Source organism: Leptinotarsa decemlineata, unplaced genomic scaffold (genome assembly GCF_025532065.1).
Source record: "Leptinotarsa decemlineata unplaced genomic scaffold, Ldec_3_MD MMD2_tig00000591_RagTag_RagTag, whole genome shotgun sequence".
NCBI lineage: Eukaryota > Metazoa > Arthropoda > Insecta > Coleoptera > Chrysomelidae > Leptinotarsa > Leptinotarsa decemlineata.
Genome location: NW_027412552.1, coordinates 1,905,521 through 1,928,153, shown reverse-complemented (window position 1 = coordinate 1,928,153; position 22,633 = coordinate 1,905,521). Strand labels below are relative to the sequence as shown.

At 35.1% G+C, this 22,633-nt stretch overlaps 1 protein-coding gene across 1 annotated transcript in view; it reads left to right on the top strand.

The window, feature by feature from the left end:
• The first annotated feature begins 8,178 nt into the window (after window positions 1-8,178).
• Window positions 8,179-22,633, top strand: part of LOC111514032 (putative inorganic phosphate cotransporter) — a 66,194-nt gene continuing 51,739 nt past the window's right edge. The window contains 1 exon segment of the mRNA XM_074174555.1: window positions 8,179-8,374. Within this exon segment, the coding sequence (XP_074030656.1) occupies window positions 8,341-8,374 (34 nt within the window). The 5' untranslated portion in view covers window positions 8,179-8,340.

The following is a 22,633-nucleotide window of genomic DNA, read 5'->3' as shown; positions in this document are numbered from 1 at the left end:
TAATAAAAATAAAAAAGTGTAGAGATTCCAAGTCACGTTAGTTCACGACGTTTCGATTGTTGGTATCTACAATCGTCTTCGGGTGATGACTGGACTGATTCCTCCGAGAGATGACTATTTTATAGGTCGTTGAAATACTTTCACTTTCTCTACTTTCCATTTTCCGCTTCACTGATTCCGTGAGAGATGACCGATTTGGCGGGAGTTGGTCATTTCTCGTTTGATGATGGGTTTCCATATGTTTCGTATATCTACGCTGGCCTGGCTGAATACGTTGTTGGACAACATGTATGCGGCTTCCTTAAATTTTCTCCTGAACCAATGTTCCTCTCTGTGCAAGATCTCAGCTTGGGACCACTCGATGTTGTGTTGATGGGTCCAAACATGGTCTGCTATTCCTGATTTGCTGGTTTCTCCTCGCTGTGTGTGCTTCTTGTGCTCGGCAATGCGAATATTCAATGGCCTCTTAGTTTCACCAATATAGGATTTTCCGCACTCACAGGGTATCCGGTAAATGCAATTCTTGGAATCGCAGTCCGCGTTTGGGGGCCTGGTTTTCGTGAGGCTGCTACGGATAGTGTTACCGGATCTAAAACAGGTTCTAATGTTGTACTTGGAACCAATTCTTCTTATCCTCTCCGATAATCCTCTGATGTAGGGAAGTGAAAGCACTGGTTGTGACGGCTTCTCTTCCTTGCGAGGCTCCTGCTGTCTTTTGGCCAAAGTCTTTTCTACCATCGCTTTGGAGTATCCATTCCGCTGAAGATCACTTTTGATGATGTCTAGTTCCTTCTCGAGACCTTCCTTTGTATTACAAAGCCCAAAAGCACGGTCTAATAGAGTCTTGATGATTCCTCTTTTTGTCGATTGATGGTGGTTGGATTCGTGGTTCAGATACTGTCCCGTATGAGTGGGTTTTCGGTATACAGATGTTTCCCACTTAGTGTCGGTCCTCTTCACCAAAACGTCTAAGAATGGCAATTCATTGTGGATTTCCTTCTCCATTGTGAAAGTGATGGAAGGTCTCACGCTGTTGATGTGTTTCAGAAAGGCGTCTAGTTCAGTATGCCCGTGGTTCCATATTATGAAGGTGTCGTCAACATATCTCAACCAGACTCGAGGTTTCTTGTGGGCTTCTTCAATGGCCAGAGTTTCAAACCACTCCATATATATGTTGGCTATGACTGGTGAAAGTGGCGATCCCATTGGCAGTCCCTCATCTTGTGTAAAGAATTCGTCCTTCAGTTGGAAATAACAGTTTCGTACACAGCATCCTAGTAATTCCATGATTACTTCTATAGGTAGATTCGTTCTCTCTTTCAGGTTCCCGTCTTCGGATAGCTTTCTCTGTATGATTTGGAGTGCTTCTTCGACCGGAACGTTGGTGTAAAGGCTTTCCACGTCGAAACTAATTAGTTGATCTTCCTGTGTGACTTCAATTGACCCTAGTAGTTCGACAAAATGTCTTGAATTCTTCACAAAAGACGATGTTTTCCCTTGTAATGGTTGTATTAAGGGAAGTAAAAATCTAGACAAGTTTTGAGTAGCCGAATCTCTGGAGCTGATGATCGGTCTAAGCGGAACGTCCTTCTTGTGGATTTTGGGTAGACCATACAAGTGAGGGGGCTTACTGTGGTGCGGTGTTAGGCATGATCTTTCCTTGTCCGAAAAATAGACTTGGTGTTTTTTCAAAATCTGGTACAACTTCCTTTCGATTGATGCAGTTGGGTCCCGTACGATCTTTGTGTATCGTCCCTTCTGCAGAACCTCTTCGATCTTCTGTTCGTAGAGAACGGTATCCATTACCACAGTAGCGTTTCCTTTATCTGCAGGTAGGATCTTAGGACAACACCATTAACACCGGTAACACTATCCGTAGCAGCCTCACGAAAACCAGGCCCCCAAACGCGGACTGCGATTCCAAGAATTGCATTTACCGGATACCCTGTGAGTGCGGAAAATCCTATATTGGTGAAACTAAGAGGCCATTGAATATTCGCATTGCCGAGCACAAGAAGCACACACAGCGAGGAGAAACCAGCAAATCAGGAATAGCAGACCATGTTTGGACCCATCAACACAACATCGAGTGGTCCCAAGCTGAGATCTTGCACAGAGAGGAACATTGGTTCAGGAGAAAATTTAAGGAAGCCGCATACATGTTGTCCAACAACGTATTCAGCCAGGCCAGCGTAGATATACGAAACATATGGAAACCCATCATCAAACGAGAAATGACCAACTCCCGCCAAATCGGTCATCTCTCACGGAATCAGTGAAGCGGAAAATGGAAAGTAGAGAAAGTGAAAGTATTTCAACGACCTATAAAATAGTCATCTCTCGGAGGAATCAGTCCAGTCATCACCCGAAGACGATTGTAGATACCAACAATCGAAACGTCGTGAACTAACGTGACTTGGAATCTCTACACTTTTTTATTTTTATTATTTTCTTTTTGCATTCCTTTAATTTTTTATTTATTCAATTATTATATTTTTACTTGTAGGTTATTTTACTATCATTTCATTTCAGGTTTATTGTTGCTTAATATAATTGTTATTTTCAACTATTCTCTTTTTTTAATTATTCTTTTTTACTTGTTTCAGGAATTTCAAATCATTTTATATAGTAGACAATGGAAGTCCGAACTAGTGAAATTCATCACGAAACATTGTCAATCACCTTCAAACAAATCATTTCAACTCGTTTATACTCAGCAAACCACTTCTCAATGGTTGATGAAAAATCCGAGTAGTGTTTATCAAGTTTCAACAGTATTTATTTCCGCCAAAAGGCAATGCTTTATTAACACACGAAATTTTCCTTTTTATACATTTTCTTCAAATTAACAAAAGTTGCTTCACTCAAAATGTTCTACACATGTCTTTTGAAGGTTAGGGTTAACTGAAAGTAATATGGACTTGATACTAGCGCCATCTGTGTGTTATGTAACGAATTTTTCAGCCCACCTAATATTATGAAGAGTAGATTACCCAGTACAGATCCGTGTGGAACTCCCAGAATCATTGTTTTCAATGATTGTTGTTTTGTTCCATGATTACAAAATTAGTACTTTCCATAATTCTCAGATCAATTAGGAATGAAATTGTGCAGAAGTGTCCATCGACATAGTGGAATTCCCAGATGAATATTCTTGCACCTGAGAACAGTGACAACAAAATCAACGTAAAAAAATTATTGCTAATGCACCGATCTCAAAAGAACGATAGTGATTTAAAAATAGGAGGGATATTCCCAGTAACATACGCACATTGCGACTCACTTTCTGTTGTAAATGTAATCGAGAACTTGAATTTTGAATATATTAACATTTAGACTAGATTTGTTGTAATTTGGGATTTTGTTGACCTGGTTGAGTTCGAAAAAAAAGGGAGTTCATGATAATTCACGAGTTAGTTCCAGTGATATGAATATCACTGCAATTGGGTGCAAAGTGGCTTTCGATGTCCAAGTTGACAATAATATAATGTCGGAGGTGTGACGAAAACACATTATGAAGAATTTTATAAATAAATGAAACTGCTAAGTATAGTAAGCTTTCAGATACATTTAGTCATTTACACGCTTTTTTACACGCTTATATTAGCTTCACCTGTATATATGTATGTATGTATGTTTGTTTGTAACTCTCAAGCTCGGGATCTGTACTGACAGAATTATCGGCATTATTGCTTGACCAATTCGCGGGCAGATGGCGCTGTACGTAACATCTTTGATATGTCTTGATCTATTCGCGGGCAGATGGCGCTGTACGTATTTATCAATTATTGCTTGATCTGTTTGCGAGCAGATGGCGTTGTACGTAACTATCAATTATTGCTTGAGCTATTCGCAGGCAGATGCCGCTATATGTAACCTCCTTGATAGGTTGTTCAAAAGGAAATCAAAATAAAAAACATATTTAAGGACTTATAAGTGTTAGCGAAATTTTGTACTACAGATGAAATATTTAAATATTTGCAATTACCTGTGATTCAGTACAGAAAAAAGTTTTGAACGAAACGGAAGATACACTACTAATTCGATTATTTGAAAGCAAACCAAAATATGGATTTCAACAATGATAACTTTAACGTGAAGTATTTTAAAAAATCGAAAAATTAGAATTAAGATGCTTGACATACATTTCAAATCAAAGGACTGATTTGAAAAATATCAGTATTCACTGAAAATATATTTTTAGTACATTCATATTTTGAATGAAACTTCAAATCAAAAAATCAAGACTGAATTGCTTTTTGAAATTATTACTGCAAATTTTGTCTTTACTTCGAATCGAATTTTCCAACTGTCCGCCCTCTGTTGGAGACTTACTGCAACTCAGTATTACTATAGAATTTGAGACCTCAAACTTTATTATGTTGTTTTAGAGGAATTTTAAATTCTTGCGCCGTTTGTTGAAGATTTATAATACTAGTGACTAGAACTAAAAAAAAATATTTTTGACAATAAATCGGACTAAAAAGTGAAAAATAAATATAGTTTAAAAAAACTAAAAAACATGCTTTTAAAGAGCATCGAATTAAAAAGTTGAAAATATTTTTTTAAAATAAGCTTAAAACAATAAGGAACGAAAAATACAAGTATTATTGTGAAAAAAGCGTGGGCGCTTTGTGCCATATTTTTGTATATCAGGCGCCCGTCGCTTTTTTCGCAATAATACTTGTATTTTTCGTTCCTTATTGTTTCAAGCTCATTTAAAAAAATATTTTTAACTTCTTAGTTCGATGTTCTTTAAACGCGTGTTTTTTAGTTTTTTTTTTAACTATATTTATTTCAGGTTCAGTTATTGTATCAGGAGTTGGGAAGTTGAGAAGCTCTCGCTCCTGAACTAAATTTACAGGGAGGTCAGTTGGAGTCGTAAACTCGACTCATTGCAATTGCTATGTTTGTCACCCACCGTATACGTACAACTATGAAGAGGTTTTTGAGATGTTTATTATTGAATAAAACAACATTGAATGTTTAAAACGAATATCACATTTTTCACTTTTAAAACGACTCAATAATGTACGCCTATGGAAAAGCGATTTGTGAATGATTTATTACTTCACTGCTCCACTGCTTTTTCAGTAAAAAAGCATAAGTGTATAAATACATCCAATCAGTAATTGACAAAAACGTCATAATCAGTATATTGAAAAAAATAGTATAAAAAAGGTTTCCAGCATATGGACATCATTATAAGTTGCGAATAAAAAAGGAAACTAGAGAATTATGAAAATTATTATAAACGACAGAAACTGAATGGAAACAGATACACAAGAACACATCTGAAGAACGGATTGAGTACTTATGATGCACTGTTTGGAACCTTTGGTGTAGTAATGAATAATACTGGAGTTTTTCCCAACACCAAATCGTTATTTTTAACACCTCGACAAGTGTTTCAATCACCTAGTGATCATCTTCAAAGAGGAAGATTAAAACTAAGAACAAGTGCGAGCTAATTCTATTTATGCTATAAAGGTAACTCATACAGGTAAACCATCTAGGCGTACCAACCATACAGGTATACCAACCTAAATTAATTTTACAATTTTGCCTTTTCTATTATTTTACTGGCACTGTCTTGTTGAAACCACATGTTAGGCATGTCCAATTCTTCCATTTTGGGCAACAAAAAGTCGTCACACGGTAGCGCTCGCCATGAGCCTCGTCGCTGAACACAATTTTTCGATAAAAATGTGGATCTTCCTCCAACTTTGCCAGCGTCCATTCACCAAATGTTAGACGTTGTGGAAGGTCGTGTGGCTTCAATTCTTGCACCAGTTGTATCTTATAAGGTTTTACACCGAAATCCTTTCGCAAAATTTTCCACGTAGTGGAGTAACAGAGGCCCAATTGCTGCGAACGGCGGCGAATCGACGTTTCACGGTCATCACGAACACTGGCGGAGGCATCCGCAATATTTTCTTCGGTCCTCGCTCTACGTATGCGTGTTGATTGTTTAATGTCCAATAATGTAAACTGGGTTCGAAATTTAGTCACAAGCTTCCGAATAGCTCCCTCAGTAGACCGATAAAACTGCCCATAAATTAATTGGAAGAAGTGCACGACTTTCTTCACCGAGCATGAATTTTTATAATAAAATTCAATAATTTGTAAGCGTTGTTCATTCGTAAGTCATTCATGGTTAAATTATAGACCAAACTGAATAAGTTTGACAATGACACAAGACACGATTCATGCGTGATCTGTCAAAAACAGTGTTGCCAAAAAGATACCAGCAAAAAAATCTCCCATTATATACAAAATTTCAGCATCCGAAATTATAGCTGCACGGGGAAACAGTGATGAAAAAGCTATTTTCATATGTAAACGCACCCCTTTTTTCTCCACGGAGGTAGCCCCAGTTGAAATATTTGAAATTTTTTTTAGTGCGTATCTGAAACCTAAGGAGCACCTATATACCAAATTTTAGCTTCCTAGGACTCACCATTACGGAGAAACAGAGATGAATTAGTGTTTAGTGACTTTCGCATCAATCAACAGCACAAGTATGAAAATCGAGTGTCAAACAAGTTGAATAAACACCCTCTAGTAGATAGAATCATGACATGAACTCAGTAGAAAACTAAAAAATAGAGTTTATTCTATGATTTTCACTATAAGGGTTTTACAAAAACCGCGACACGTGTTTCGCTATACAATAGCTTCTTCAAGCATAACTAATGTTACTTCTAAATTACACCTTATATACTATAACCTAGTAACTATTCGTCTACCTAAGTAATAGATCTACCTGAAAAAATATACCTGAAAAAGTCTGGTATCAATACATTTTTCGAAAGTCTACCTGTAAATATACCTTACTATTATTACCTGCGTGTGAACAAATTCAATAAAGGCGAATTATTCAATTCAGTTTGATCGTTCATAAAATGGTGAGAGTTTTTGAATTTGTTTATTTCCATACTCTCCAACAGGTCAAGTTTCAAACCTTTCTTCTGGAAATGGAGGGATTTGTATTCATGGTCGAACTCATGTCCCTCTGAGATTAGACGACTGGCATATGTGGAATTTATTTTTCCGTTCTGAAAACTATATTTGTGTTCCTTTATGCGGGTTTTAAACGTTCTTCCAGTTTGACCTATATAAAACATCGGACATGACCCACACGACAATTTATACACTCCTGATTTTTCTGAAACTGAACTTTTATCTTTGTTATTTTTAATATACATGCCCAAGTTGTTGTTGGTTCTGAAAGCAGTATTTACACCTTTGCTGTGCAGAAAATCTGAAATATTTGTAGTGGGTTGGCCTAAGTAGGTTAAGATTCTATAACTTTTATCCTCCTCTCTTTGAATTGGGTAAACTTCTTTCAAAGCTTGACTGTATAACTTCTTCGATAATAAAGAATGTATCAGGCCACTATCATAATCATTGTTGACGGCTATTTGCTTTATTATATTCAGTTCTTTATTGAAATTCGCTTCTGACAAGGGTACATTTATCAGTCTGTGGATCAATTATTGAACTCAGTAATATTGTAACATTTTTTCTAAATAAGTAATGCCTCAAGTCTGGATTCGAAAATATTAATATTTGGAGATTTTTGGATAGTCATCAAGGTGGTTTAAAACTTAGCCCCCAAATATGAATGACTTTTTTAGTAAGTGTTAGTTCTGTGCAAATGGACTACAGCTGATGAATGGTTTCACGAAATTTATTTGATGGAATCGGCCGACACTTGTTTTTGAAAAAACATTTCAATGCGAAATTTTAACTGAACGTTCTACGCAAACGCAACACTTGTTTCGCTATACAATAGGTTCCTCAGTCGTATTCTTCCATCGAAAACATCCCCTTGGAGTATCTTCATTTTATATGTGTTGGAATGTTTGACTGAATTATATTTTCTTCTGACGAAGATACTGACTCTCTGTATTTCCAGAACTAAGATTTTTCGTACCACAAGGATCCCCTCCACGACACACACTTCTGCTGGCTTTCTCCTCCATTATGTCTCTTCCAAAATGCATTCACCAAAAGTAAGTGCTACTCAAACTGTATCTGTCAATAGCTACTCATATCTGCTCTCGTTACTTCAACCTGCCTGATCCTCTATAGAGCTCGACCTCTCGTAGAAATTATCACCTGTACTAAAGTTAATGTGTGCAGAGATCATTCAAGAATCAGCGGCGATATAAAAGTGCTGGTGTTGAGTCGCCCGATTTTAGTGCTACATTTTAACTGACACACGATACTTCCTAACTAGCGACAAGTCTGTGTTACCGGAGATTTGTTTTCATTTGACGAGAGTTCGCAGGAGTTTCAGTGGTTTTCAGTTTCAGTGTCGCATGAAAAGGGACTATGTTGACAGGATGGAGGCTTACCGTGTCAAAATGTAAGTTTTGATAATAAGTGTCATTGCATGAAATTGCTACTTGCTGCAAGGTTCAGTTTTGGGGCTACATATTTTTATCATTTGTGTCTATTTAGTAAGAAGGGGAGGTTTTAAGGAACACTGAACTGTCGACAATCTGGAATCTTGCCAAAAGTTGAATTATTTGTATTTCTGAAAGAAGTAGCAGCTACTTAGCAAAGTATTTGTGGTACAGCCTAGTTCCACTGATAAGACCTATGAAGGGTCGAAACATCGCTGTGTAAACTCATGCGGAAAATAATGATTTATCTATAGTCCGTTCATAATTTGTTGATAGCTCACTGCAAGTTTGACCCTCATTAGAGAACTGAAATACAGAGAGGCCAGCTAATATGATATAATAACAAAAACCAAACTAAAACTGGCAGTTTAAGATGTTTTCGACTAACCCACCTTGTATCTGAAGAAATACAATACAGCTATAAAACTTTTAATCCGATTATGTAGGTATTTTGAGTGGAAATGAGTGACCAGTGTCGTAGAGTATATGATTAAAACATTAGTTACTTTAAATAAATAAATATATTAATATTCTTAAACTGTAGGTACTGTAAACTGTATTTTTATTTTAAAAAAATTTCTTTATTTTATTCAAAAATAATAAGTTACTTGCAATTTGTAAAAGATACATTTATTTAATTAATACCTATTTTTAAATGACATAAACTACGATTACTTACAAAACTATTCAAATTCAAAATAAACAGGATCATCTTCGGAATCCGAGTCGTCTTGCAGGTTAATAATTAGCGGTTGTGTCTCTACAGTCGCATCAATTATATTGTCAAGATCCCACATTTTTTGTTCTTCTTCTATTGCATGTCTTACTGCATCTCGCCAATTTTGTTCTGTAATATGTTGTAAAGACTCATATAACAATTCACGTACAGCTTGTATTTTATATGACGTATTTTTTCTAGCCACATAGCTTTTCATTTGTGCCCAGATGAGTTCAATTGGATTTAATTCGCAGTGGTAGGGTGGAAGTCTAAGGACTGTGATGTTTCGTCTTTCCGCCATTTTGTCAACTACGTATTTCTTGAACTTAGATTTGTGTTGCCGGGCAATTTTTAAAAGTTCTTGCTTTAACCATTCCATCTTCGTAAGGCAGGGACTTATTCCGCAGCCAGTCAATGATATCCTGTTTCTTCCACGCAGTCGTTGGAAGTCTTTCAACTAGTCGTGAATGATAATGTGCATTATCTAATACTATAATTGAGTTTGGTGGTATATGTTCAATCATCTGCTCAAAATACTCTTCGAAAACATCAGCTGACATCTCCTCGTGATAGTCTTTTGTGCTTTTGGATTCAAATTCCAACAAACCATGCTTAGCAAATTCTTTTTCACTGCCAATGTGAGAAACTATTAATCTACTGCCTTTACCAGAGGGTGGGGAAATACCAGTAGACCAACCTTCCATAAAGGCTTGCCTGGAGCTTGATATATTTTTATCTGTCCAAATTTTTGTGAGAGTATGACCTGCGTTTACCCACGTTTCGTCCTGATAGTAAATTGGCCTTCCTTCAGCCCGAAATTTTCGTATAGATCTTAGATACTTTCTTCTCCAACATATTATCTCTTCCCGGTCAATCAAAAGTGATTTTCGGTCTGATTTCTCCGACCGGAAATTTAATTCTTTTAAAACTTGCCACAATTTGGTTCGTCCGACATGAGGCAAATCCGGGTCGTCTCTAACTTCTTGTAAAATTTTGTTTAAGTTGGGTATTTCTTTTTTGTAAAAAAATTCGTGAATTTTCCTTCGAATACCATTTTTGGCAAATTCATCAATTCCAATAGGTTTTCTTCCCCTCTTTAAGTATTCGTTTGTATTTGGGTTAGCTATACCTTTTTTTTTCTTTCTGATAGGAACCTATATATTGTTGACTCCCCTACGCCCGTCATGTTGGCACAATTCTTGATTATGTTCTGAACAGTGTTTGTGGGATTCTGAGAAACCAGAGCATCGTGAACGTTCAAAACAATAGTCTTCTCTCTTGGTGAATAGACAGACTTACTGACTGTACGCAACAGTACCGGTGTAAAACTTGATGATGTTGATGATGATGACGAAGCCATCGCAAGCAATCAAACAAAACAAGCAGGAACGAAAGGTACGTATATGTTTGTAGGAATATGAAAAAAAGTTACTCACGCACTGGACAAAATTCGCAAAATAAATATTAGAGACGTTAATTACTGCCGTAGACGCCGAAACACCAACGAGCCGTAAATTAAATGCGATTAAAAAATGTACTAAACCAAAAATTATTTTCGTTCGTAACAACTTCACCCTTTCAAGGCAAGTTTCGAATATAAACTGAAGCTTTATATTCAATGAATAAACACCTCAGGAACCTCCGCCTATGATTTTACTAGTTTTACGACCGTTTTATGACTTGGGCCCTCATTTTGTGCTATCGACAAATTATGAACGGACTATAGTGTTGTAGTGAAAATTGTAGCACTTGGAGTTTCCCAGAGTTCCATTTAAGGGCCGTCAATATTTCTACTATATATTAATAACCTGCCAGAGTATATTGGAACCTCCTAGATTGTACTTTATGCCGATGACACATCGATTTCAGCAGCAGCAGATACTCCTGAGGAGCTTGAAGAGAGGTTGCATTTCATCAGCAATTATTTCACGACATGGTGTCATGACACTAAGCTTGTCGTTAATGCAGAAGAATCAATATCAATTGAATTCTTTGGTAAAAACTCATTTATTAATCATATACAAGTTTTAGTCAATTGTTCCAAGTGAAACAACCAAATTTCTGGGTGTTCACATTGACAGCAATTTATCTTGAAAATTTCATTCAAACTATGTGGTTAGAAAACTTAGCAGCAGCGTTTATATACTATTGTAACTACGTCAGATTTTGGACATGAAATCTTTGATCAACGTGTCTGTTCAATCTACACTCTCATACAATGTCATCTTGAAGGGAGATTGTACAAGAACGGATCGTGTTTTTATAGCTCAGAGAAGAATCCTTCCCTGAATTGTCAATTTATGTAGAACCAAATCATGTAGGCCCTCATTTAAACAGAATAAAATTTTGACTTTCCCAACAATTTATATTTATGGTTGTTTGGTCTATACGTGTAAAAATATGAATGACTACGAGTCCAATTCTCAGTGCCATCGATATCCCACAAGATCAGGAAAATCAATTAAAATTAAACAACATAGGACTTCAACCAATGAAAAGCTCCCTTTGTGGCCGGAGCAAAACTTTTCAATTGTCTATCTACTACTCTGAAAAATTTCTACGATATCAAATAATCCAAAATGAATCTCGAAGAGGGCTATTTATTCAATGGAAGACTTTTATAATGTGTGTAATTTTTATATGTATTTGAATGTATATTGTGAGTATATAATAATAATTGTTTTGATAAACATATTGTTGTTATGAATATACTTGTAATTGACGTTTCCTACACCATAATTGTATGATCTGAAAGGATCATACAATTGTATAGAATATGAAAATGTCGAATTCCAAAACATAAGAATTTGAAAATAAATAATGTTCATCTTTGTTACGCGTACTATAAATTCGAACTTTTAAAATTCTTCAGCAATCCTTACAAGTGGGCATTACCCATTTACTAGGTTTTTGTTCCAAGATTGTTGCAAGAACCAACTCTCTGACCACAAGAATTACCACTGGTGATATTAGATTTTTATACGTCAATTCAATTCAATTAAAAAAACTCTTCTTGCATGATTTTTCGTCTCTTGAACAGTAATTACCAAATAATATGCACCTTACGAAACACTTTGCTGTTACTGATTTAAAAAAAAATACATAAAAGTTCGTGCATTGTCCACAAGCCAAAATGAAGTAGCTGAAGGTAATCAAAAAAACGACGTTTTTCCCAAATTTTCAGGAATTTTTAGAGAAAATGATTATTTTATAAATATAAATAATACTCAGATTTGTAACTGACACCATCTCTTTTGATTTTTTTTCGTTCTAGTATTACTGGAATATAATTTTTGTACTTCACTCCATTCAGATTTGTACGATCATTTAATTTTTTTATACCTCATAATAAGTACCAACGTTGCTTGATTTCTCTAAATGAACCTATAAATAATACTTCTTGAATCACACGTTAAAAGGTAAGACCTCGTTAGTCCTTAGCTCGCACAAATTTCTCAACTTCTGAGAGTTGTCGTTCGTATGACGGCGAAAGCTGATTAACGGAAAAACAGATTTTAAACAGAACAGACAGATTTTATAACTAAAGTTAATTTATACGTTTATGTGGGCAAGATTAATTAAATTTCAAGTCAATTCTCTACTTTTTGTTCGATTGAAAATTTTGAGAACCTGTTCTGGTATATAGACATATACTGATCAAAATTTTGGGATGGCCGATGACCAAACACTTATTTATTCTGAAAGTCTACTAAGTGATTCGAAAAATCTTCTGAACTTCCATATACAGACATTCTGGAGAGTTCTAAAAATCGATGAAAGTGAAGTAGAAAAAATATATTACAGATTAAAACAAATTTATTATCTACTAATATTTGAAAAAATAAGAACAATTTTTTTTCTCAGTGTAGATGTCTCCAGTTGAAAATCTGCGTATACGTTTGTGGAAAATGAGAACTAAACTTTCTATGTTTTTACAGCACTTGTATTTGTAACTATTATTACTGCAGTGTCGTCCTATAAGGACATTTTCAAACCAATACAATAAGCTGAAGCAATTAACAATGTACACCCTTATATACATATACAACTACTGTCGGTATACAGACGGTCCTTAATGACTTTATTACCTGAATTTTGTTTACCTGTGACAATGTGGGTACGCTACTCTGAAAACCAGCGAGTAGACTAGCTCGATTAAGTCATTTAGTAGGGTATACCCTGTATGCTTATACTTATGAATTTCCAAGGATTCCAAATAATTCAGTTTCCAACCCTTGCCCTCCTAGTGCAAAATTTCCGTATCGTTGAGATTAGGGAAATTGTGGTTTCATTTCAAGGATGGATTTAAAAACGTCGAATGATTTCTACTTTGTCTGAAGGACCTTTCATGTTCAGCATACCGTTTTGAGAAATTTCGGCCACATTGTCCCACATAAACACTATTACACATGAATTTATTGATATGTTTCTGTTCATATCAATTTCTGATAGATTCTCAGTCATCTGTTATTCATTTACTTTTCCTCTTGCCTCAGAACCTCTCTGGAACTCGTCAGTTCCAACTGTCAATTTATATTTTTTTCTTTTTCATTTGAAGAGTTTGTTATGAAATGACTAATGACGTTCAGATGAGATGTCAACGGAATGTAAAAATATTCAGAAAATAAGCATATTTCATTGATTGGATGTGAAAAAAAAATCATGATAATCCCACACTAGCTGAAATCTATTCTACAGTTTTCAAATACTTTGGTGGAAATATATGAAAAAAAAATTAATAGCTTGCCGAAAATCGAGTTGAAACAAGAAATACTTTTTTTAGAATATTATATTGTATAATTCAGTTCAGTAATATTATTCATCAGATCTAAACATTCAGATTCTACAGTCTCCATATAGTTACAACAAGCACATAAATCTGCCTGTATCCAATTTAAACAAAAGTCATTCAATATTTAGGTATTTGGTACAACCAAAAATTCCTAATTGTTTTTTGCCCCTTTTCCCGGCACAGTACTGTTTTTGAGAAACTCAAATACTAACACGATTAGATATAAGAGCCCAAACATAATTTCGTCTTCTTTACCACATCTATAAATACAATTGAGAATTCAAACTATAAGTATTCCTTTCGATTAGGAAATAACTGTGTTGTTTGATATTTTCTTTCATTAAATCACTTGATCGAAGCAATCTTCTTACAACACGTTTGCTGTATGAAATTCTCTGTATACTAATCCAATGTTAATGATTATCCGTTTTGTTTTATTCCAAACTTATGTTCATTTTTATTAACTTATCCACAACTTCATTTACAGTTCATACTCTGTTCAAAAAATAAGCAAAATTCTCATTTTTTTCAAAAAACTATTCATTCGTTCATCAATTTCTTTCCTCAGAAGTAGTCTGCATCAGATATGCAGTTCTGATATACAGTGTGTTCCAGCTAAAACGTGTCACCCCCCTTATCTACGAACTCGTGAAAAAAATGAAAATCACTAAGACCCGTCGACTTTCATTCAAAGGGGTAACACTTTCACCAAATACATCATCATTTGTCAACCCTCTCATCCCCAGCACCCCTACTTTAGAATTTTCAGTGGGACCACTATAAGTGGGATACATCATTTTGGAGGGAATTCAATCCCAAATACATCGCTGTATTGAACTTGAGGATATATCAAGTGTTGTTGAAGTTTTAATCAAAGTTTCATCAAGATATTTTTATTTTTCATCACTGAAAATGTTATCATCGTAAGAAAGATTCACTGTGGGTACGCCACTGTATTAAAAAATAATATGTTTTCAGAAATAATAGTTTAGAACGTGATACAGACGTTTTCATGAAAAAATATGTCGCTGTGTGTTTTTGTATACGCAAATCTTTGTAGAAGCCTTGGTATATTGATGTATTTGATTCACTTCATTCAACAATTTGGAAACTTTCGAAAATGGTTTATACTATACAAGAGAGAATATCCATTGTAGCTACGTATTTTGAAAATGGATGATGTGCTAGAGCTACGGCTCGAATTTTCAATGAAATTCATCCAGAAAAACCCATATCAGTACGTGATTCAAGTCCATGGAGTTGGGATCAGTGCTGAATAAAAAAACATGAATGAGAGAAGCCTATGAGAAATGAAGGGGTCGCTGTTGCAGTTGTAGGACATACAGTGACGGAAAATATTCAATCTTTAGGACAACTTAAGACTATTTTTGGGGTTTCTGAAAGCAGCGTACATCGAATTCTGAAAGAAGCAATTCCATCCTTATAAAATGCAGAATGTACAGGAATTAAATGAAGATGATCCTGACAGACGTACAGAGTTTTGTGAAATCATGAGTCAATTATTGATTGGTGACAATAATTACCTCTACAATGTGTGCTTTTCCGACGATTAGTATACGAATCAAATGGACATGTGAACAGGCATAACTGCAGATATTGGAGTGACGTATATTTCCATTGGAGACTCATTCACAAACTCCCCAGAAATTGAGTGTTTGGGCTGGTATTCTGAGAGACCATATTGTAGGTCCATATTTCATTGATGGTAACCTCAACGGACGAACGTATCTTGAACTTCTTGATACAAATGTAAACCCTAGAATCACTCAGTTATTTGAAGACGATGATAGGTCACTTGAAGGTCGGCTCACTTTCCAACAAGATAAGGCTCCTCCACATTTTGTAGCACCTGCATTTCAATTTTTAGATGATAATTTCACAGGAAGATGGATTGGATGGCGTGGACCAATAGAACGGCCGGCTAGATCTCCTGATTTATCACCAACAGACATTTTTATGAGGTCATTTGAAATCCAGAGTTTGTATTAAACAGCCAAATTTTCTTGATGATCTACGCAGGAGAATTGTTGTGGAGTGTCGTGTAGTGACTCCAGAAGTGTTGAGAAATGTGCAATGACATTTCGAAAATCGCTTATACTTCTATGAGGAGCTGCATGGTTCACATTTTGAACCTTTCATACGATAATTACATTTTAGGTGATAAAAATATCTTGATAAAACTTTGTTTTCATTGAAACTTCAACAACATATGATCAATCCTTAATTTCAGTACACCAATGTATTTGGGATTGAATTCCCTTCAAAATGCTGTGTCACAATTATAGTAGTCTCACTGAAAATTTTGATGTAGGAAGTGCTGGGGATGAGGGGGTTGACAACACAATAATGATATATTTGGTGAAAGTTTTCAACCTTGAAATAAAAAGCGATGAGTCGGAGCGATTTTCAATTTTTTTCACGAGTTCGCAGATTTGGGGGGGGACAAGTATATTTTTTGGTATGTCCTTAAAATATTCGAGTGACGTATTCCTGAGACAATTGTAAGAAAAAAAACTATATAAACTTGTGACCGGAAATGTTTCGTTTCGGAGTTACAGGGTGTTGAAATTGAATGTTTTTGTTCGTTTTTGAAAAATAACTTTAGCAAAAAATAAGTTATTTGCGCGAAACTTGGTACCAGGTGTTTTCTTGACGAAGGTAATTATAATTTCGTGCTGCGAACGCTGTCATTATTTATTTCAAAGTGCCCTAAATTTTTTGACAGTAAACTGTTGGCACTGGTTATGAAAAAACCTAATTCCCACACCTCTTTTAAAGTAAAAAAGGTACACTACCTCAACAACGCTAGAGGTGATTGTTTTCAAGATATTTCCAAAATTTTCTATATCGATGCATATTACTTAGCTCCTAGGGCAAAAACTAAGTAGGTATGTGGTGGATCTCGTCAAAATAAACAACTTTTTCCTTTAAATGTTTGATGAAAATAACTAAAATTGCAAGAAACTAATGACAAAAACCAGCCATGTTTTGAAAAATGTCAACAATTTGTATCTCGAAAACGAAAGATTTTTTGATAAACATTTTATTAGAAGAAGTTGTTGATTTTGACGAGATCCACCACATACATACTTAGTGTGGGAATTAGGGCATTACTGTCAAAGAAGTTAGGGCAATTTGAAATAAATAATGATAGCGTACGCAGCGCCCTCTAGATGTTACACGAAAATTAATATGAAATTATGATTTTCCTTGTCACAAAAAACTCGGGTACCAAACTTCGTGCCAATAAGTTATTTTTTGCAATAGTTATTTTCAAAAAACGAACAAAAAAATTCAATTTCAACACGCTTCATCCCCGAAACGAAGCACTGTACTTGAATATTTCATCGTACTTATGTTACACCCTGTACATTTCATGAAACGAGCTTTATTTGAATATACAATGGACAATTGTTCTTTCTCAAGCGTAGTTTCATCAAATAGTATATTTCTTGTCGAAGCCACTCAACGATATCTAGTTTTTTCAAGTAGAAGTTGTAATTCTTTCAACTTTTTTGGAATGATGACCTACATTATGACTGTATACTCAGTCGTCGCAAAATGCCGTCCTTTTATGGGTCTCTTTAATCTTCGGAATAGGAAAAAGTAGCAGGAGACCAAATCTGGTGAATACGGTGGCTCCTCATAACATAACATGGAGTACCGCAAGGTTCTGTTCTTGGACCCCTGTTGTTTATCATCTACATTAATGACCTATGTTTTCACATGAGGACGAAATGTCAAATTGTCCTATTTGCGGATGATACCTCTTTCATCAGTTCAAACAGCAACATTTCACGTCTTCTTGATAATGCTGAAACCTTGATGACTAAAGCGGAAGCTTGGTTCTCTGCCAATAACCTTCGACTGAATAAAGGGAATACACAAAACCTCATAATTTCCTTTAATAATCAGATCACGTTAGGTAAGCATTGTAAATTTCTTGGGGTTGTTTTAGATGATCGTTTGAACTGGACTCCTCATATAGATATATTGAGTAAGAGACTATCCAGTCTCTTATTTTTGCTTAGACAGCTCAGGTACTGCCTCAATTCGAGCATGTTAAAAAATGTTTATTTTAGATTATTTCATTCTGTGATCAGCTATGGTGCGATTCTGTAGGGTAATGCTGTTGATTCCTCAAAAATATTCAGGTTACAAAAACGCGCAATAAGACTATTAGCTGGGGCTAGGTATAGAGACCACTGTCAACCACTGTTCAAAACAATGAGGATTCTACCACTCCCTTGTGTGTATATATACCAAAATTTACTAGAAATCCATTCAGAAAGGCAGAATATACAAAAAGTTTCTGGCCTGCATCATTACACTACCCGGGCTGCTACGGCTGATGATTTAGTATTGCCACGTTACAGGTTGTCCAAATCTGAGAAAAATTCATTAGATTTTAAACTATACAATAAATTGCCCTGCGAATTTAGATCCATGAACGAGAAATTGTTCAAAATTAATGTAAAAAATTATCTTCTCGAACATTGTTTTTATTCTAGAGACGAGTTTATTCAGACAAAAATTCAATTTTGACGTGTATTACCCAATTTATGTGATTGTGATATATTTTATATTGTATACCTGAAGACTTTCAGATAATGTTATTATATATTCATTCAATATGATATATTAATTGTGATTGACTTGCTATAAACCATATCATGTATGAGTTACATAGTTAAATAAATATCTATCTATCTATATTTTCAAGATAATGCCCATTATTGACTGTACGGCTATGTAGCAAGAACTTCTGATGCCATGGTAATCAAAGAAAAGAGTGAGCAAAACCTTGACATTTGTCGAACTTGGCGTGCTTTCTTTGGTCTTGGTCCTACTGGGCTCTTCCATTGACACGATTGGACTTTGGTTTCGATGTTTTAACCATCTAGGTACCAATGATTCGTCTCCAGTTATGAAGCACTTCTAACTTTTATTCCTCTCACCAACAAACTAAACATACTGAACAGCTGAAGCTGTGAACATTGTCCGAGACGAGTGTACCAACGTAAAAAAATCGGTAATCGAATATACGTAGCCTGCGACTTTGAAGAATCACCTTATTTTTTCAACCAACCTCGTATATCTATGTACAAAAAAATCATTGACAAATTCTCCAATTTTCGATGAGAGTTTACATGGGTGCTTCAGAATTACCATAACAATTGAATTGTTTTTCATGAATAATTCCAGCAAAAAAGTATATTCATTCCTTTTTCAGAAGAGGCCGACAAAGAAGATTAATATTCAACTTCATTTGCGGAGAAAGCTGTTAACGTATGTTGTTATTACGAAAATTAACTTTTAATGCCTTTCGGCATTTTTGCTGGTCTTACTCTCATGTTAATGGGTAGTATGAGGTCTTTCATGGTGAATGTTCGTTTAAAGAAAATTAAGACCTGTAAATAAGTATTATAGGAATGGAGATTCCATTAAAGCATCTGGATTGAGAACGAGTAGTTTCACAAAATGATAAAGATGATGAATTATAATAACGATCATACGACGATAAGTTGTTATTTCCTTATGCTCCAGGGGTATTGAATCTGTTGTGGAGAATGATAATCCAGGATTTATCAAAAATATTCGTTCTCACAGGCACACAGACACCGCTCTCAGATCGGTGCCTGTGCGAAAGGAACGGTTTACATTGGATTTAAATTGCTGGAGATTAAATCTATTTGGAGAAACGTTCTCAGGAAGTTTATTCCATATAAACGCAGTTCTCCAAATGGGAGACTTCTTAAACAAAGAAGTTCGAGGTGTGCTGAGTTGAATCTCAAAACAGTGAGCAGCCACTCTGTCTACAATAATTTTATTCACATTTTATTATGAATACCCCAATAACACCTATTTCCGACAGTAGGAGGAAAGTTTGTTTAAAAATCAGACAGGTCAGTGAACCTAATTCAGACGGTGACCCTGTATCAGACATTTGAGAAACATTATTTCGACAGAGAACAAAAACTTCCCATCATTGAAAGGTTGATGCAAAAATAACACAAACGCATTCTGACATCATATATGGTACTTTATTTCTTCAACTGCATACAATCCTCTTTTAGTAATTTCAACAGAAGGCTTGATCTTCTTAACAATTTCATGATGATCATACCAAATCTCATCTTTGGTATTTGGTCACTTCCACCATCCACCAGACTTAGCCATTGTATTAGCCAACCATTTTTCAGTGTTTTTATTCGTGATTTGTGCAGTGCTCAAAATAGTTGACAATAACAAAATCACCAATTTTTATTTCATCATCTATTCCATTACCTACAATAATTCTTATATAGTAAAAGCTACTTAAGTACTCTATGAACATTATTTGTCACTTTCGTTGGCGATTCGGTCATTTCCCGTTTCTTCGTGACCCTGAGATAAGTCTTCTTCACTATTTTTCCTCTTCTGTTGTGTTGTTTCCTTTATTTTGTCTTATATATTTTTCTCTGGGTTCCTTAGTTTTTTCTTGGCGCAATTTTTTGTTTTCTTCCCTTCTTTTTTTCTATCCTCTTTTTCTTGAATCTATTTTTTCTGCTCGTCCTCTTCAAGCATCGAAGGTGACCATAGAAGGGACTTTAACCCTACTGTTCCTCTTGTTCACTTTTTTGATTGGTTCAGGCCAGAATAAAGAGTTTTTGAATGAAGATGGTATAACCACTCCTGGTAGAACTCGAGAATGTTCAGTATTACTGCGACTATCCCCAATTTCTGCTTCATTGACTAATTCCCCTCCCAATAGTTTATCTATTTCCACCATTTTCTTCCTCAATTATTTCGTCAATGGTTTTCTCCTTTTCTAGTATATTTTCTTTATCAGGTTCTTCCTTGGAACCAATAATAATGTCTACTGCGGTTTTACTACTTTCAGCTTCAAATTGAACTAAATTCTCCCATCCATCTTCTGGAATCAGGCCTTCTGGTATCTCTATTATATTGTTTTAGTGGTTTCTCTTTGTCTTGGGATAATCCTGATTTTTGGTACATTTTGTATCAAATGTCATATAAACTCTTATTTTCAATATTACCTGTCCAATCTGCACCCATAAACTCATAGCATTTGTTCAGAAAATCTGGCTAAATATAAGGCCCAAGATATCGCAAATGGCTTATATCTTAACGTGAAAATAATGGAGGATACTCGTTTACATAAACCGAACATAATTCAGACAGTTGAAGTTCCGAACTCTGACACCTGTGTCGGAATTTGGATACGATTTCTAAAAGGAACTTTGCTATACAAAACGGTATATACCTATGTTATTTCATGCAAATAGAAAGAAACAGAAACATATCTACCAAATATCAGATGTACCCATTTCCGACACCCATTGTCTCATTTGGGAAACACACGAATTTACTTGTACCTCGTGACGAAAATCAAGTAGTTTCCATGAAAGAGCTCTAAAACAACGCATTTTAAACTTATCATTTCAACCTTTTTCTTTAAAAAATTATTTGAATACTTAAAAAAGAGGAATGAAATAATGCATTCAACATTTAAAGGTATTCGTTTCTATTTCACCATTTGGCAACATCGGTTATAGCTAATAAAGGACAATGAATCTGTTACCTGTCTGAGACAAACAAAGATGACATATTTCAGAGGCGTGCTGTTCTGATTACTTATGTTCCGAGTTCCGAGACATTCTGTGACATATGACATTTTGTGCACCTAACCTATCTTCCTCTATATATAAATAAATAACAAAACAACTGTTGTTTATGTGGCTTGTGGAGGTGATATTGAACTATAATTTATATTTTGCCTTAATTGTTGATTTATAAAGATAACTTTCCGTTTTTAAAGTAGAATTTCTAGGTACGTATGAATTATTTCAACTTGATATAGGCGCTGTTGCCAATATGTGAATTAGAAACAAATCCCTTTAAAAATCAAAACCCAACATTTGAAACATCAATTTGAATACTTTTCGAAGTGAATTTGAAAAACTCATGAATTAAACTCAACTTTATTTTGTTCAAACTTGCATTTGCTGTAATAACCCAAATTGGGGAACATTCCCCATTACACTATTTACATTTATGAATTCGTTAATTATACTAACAGTAAACCCTATTTATATTGAAATTTGAAGACTTTATATTCAACCCCATGAAGTTTATTCACATTTACTCATTCAGTGGTGACTTGTGGCTAAGAAACTTATTGTCGAAAGCTGCTTACCTTAGTAGAAATACTTTAGAGTCACCATCCAACTTTAAGGTTAGGTCCCGATCATGACAATGTCGGTAAGGTAGAAAACTAATCTTGACCTAATTAATTAATGTTGGATTTTATCATCAGATGTCTTAACATGTATCTATATTTTGTAAATTTCTTATTTCAGTCGTTTAAACAGAAATGTGTCGGAATTTAGGACAGTGTCTGAATTCGGGTCTCCTACCTTAAAAATTCTTTGATATTACCCCTCTTTCATCAAAGTGAAACAATTTTCGTAGTGGAACCCTTTAAAGAAATGTTTATTTTCATCATAAGCAGTCTGTTCAAAAGTTGGTGAATTTTCATGTTTCATCAACTTCTATTGTGTCACCTTCGAAATACTTCCCCTCAGATATAATATACTTGTGCCAGTGTTCTTTTTAAAAGCTCGAAGCAGTTTTGATATGCTCTCTCAGCGTTTCGCTTTTTATCTCCTCAATCGTCGCAAGACA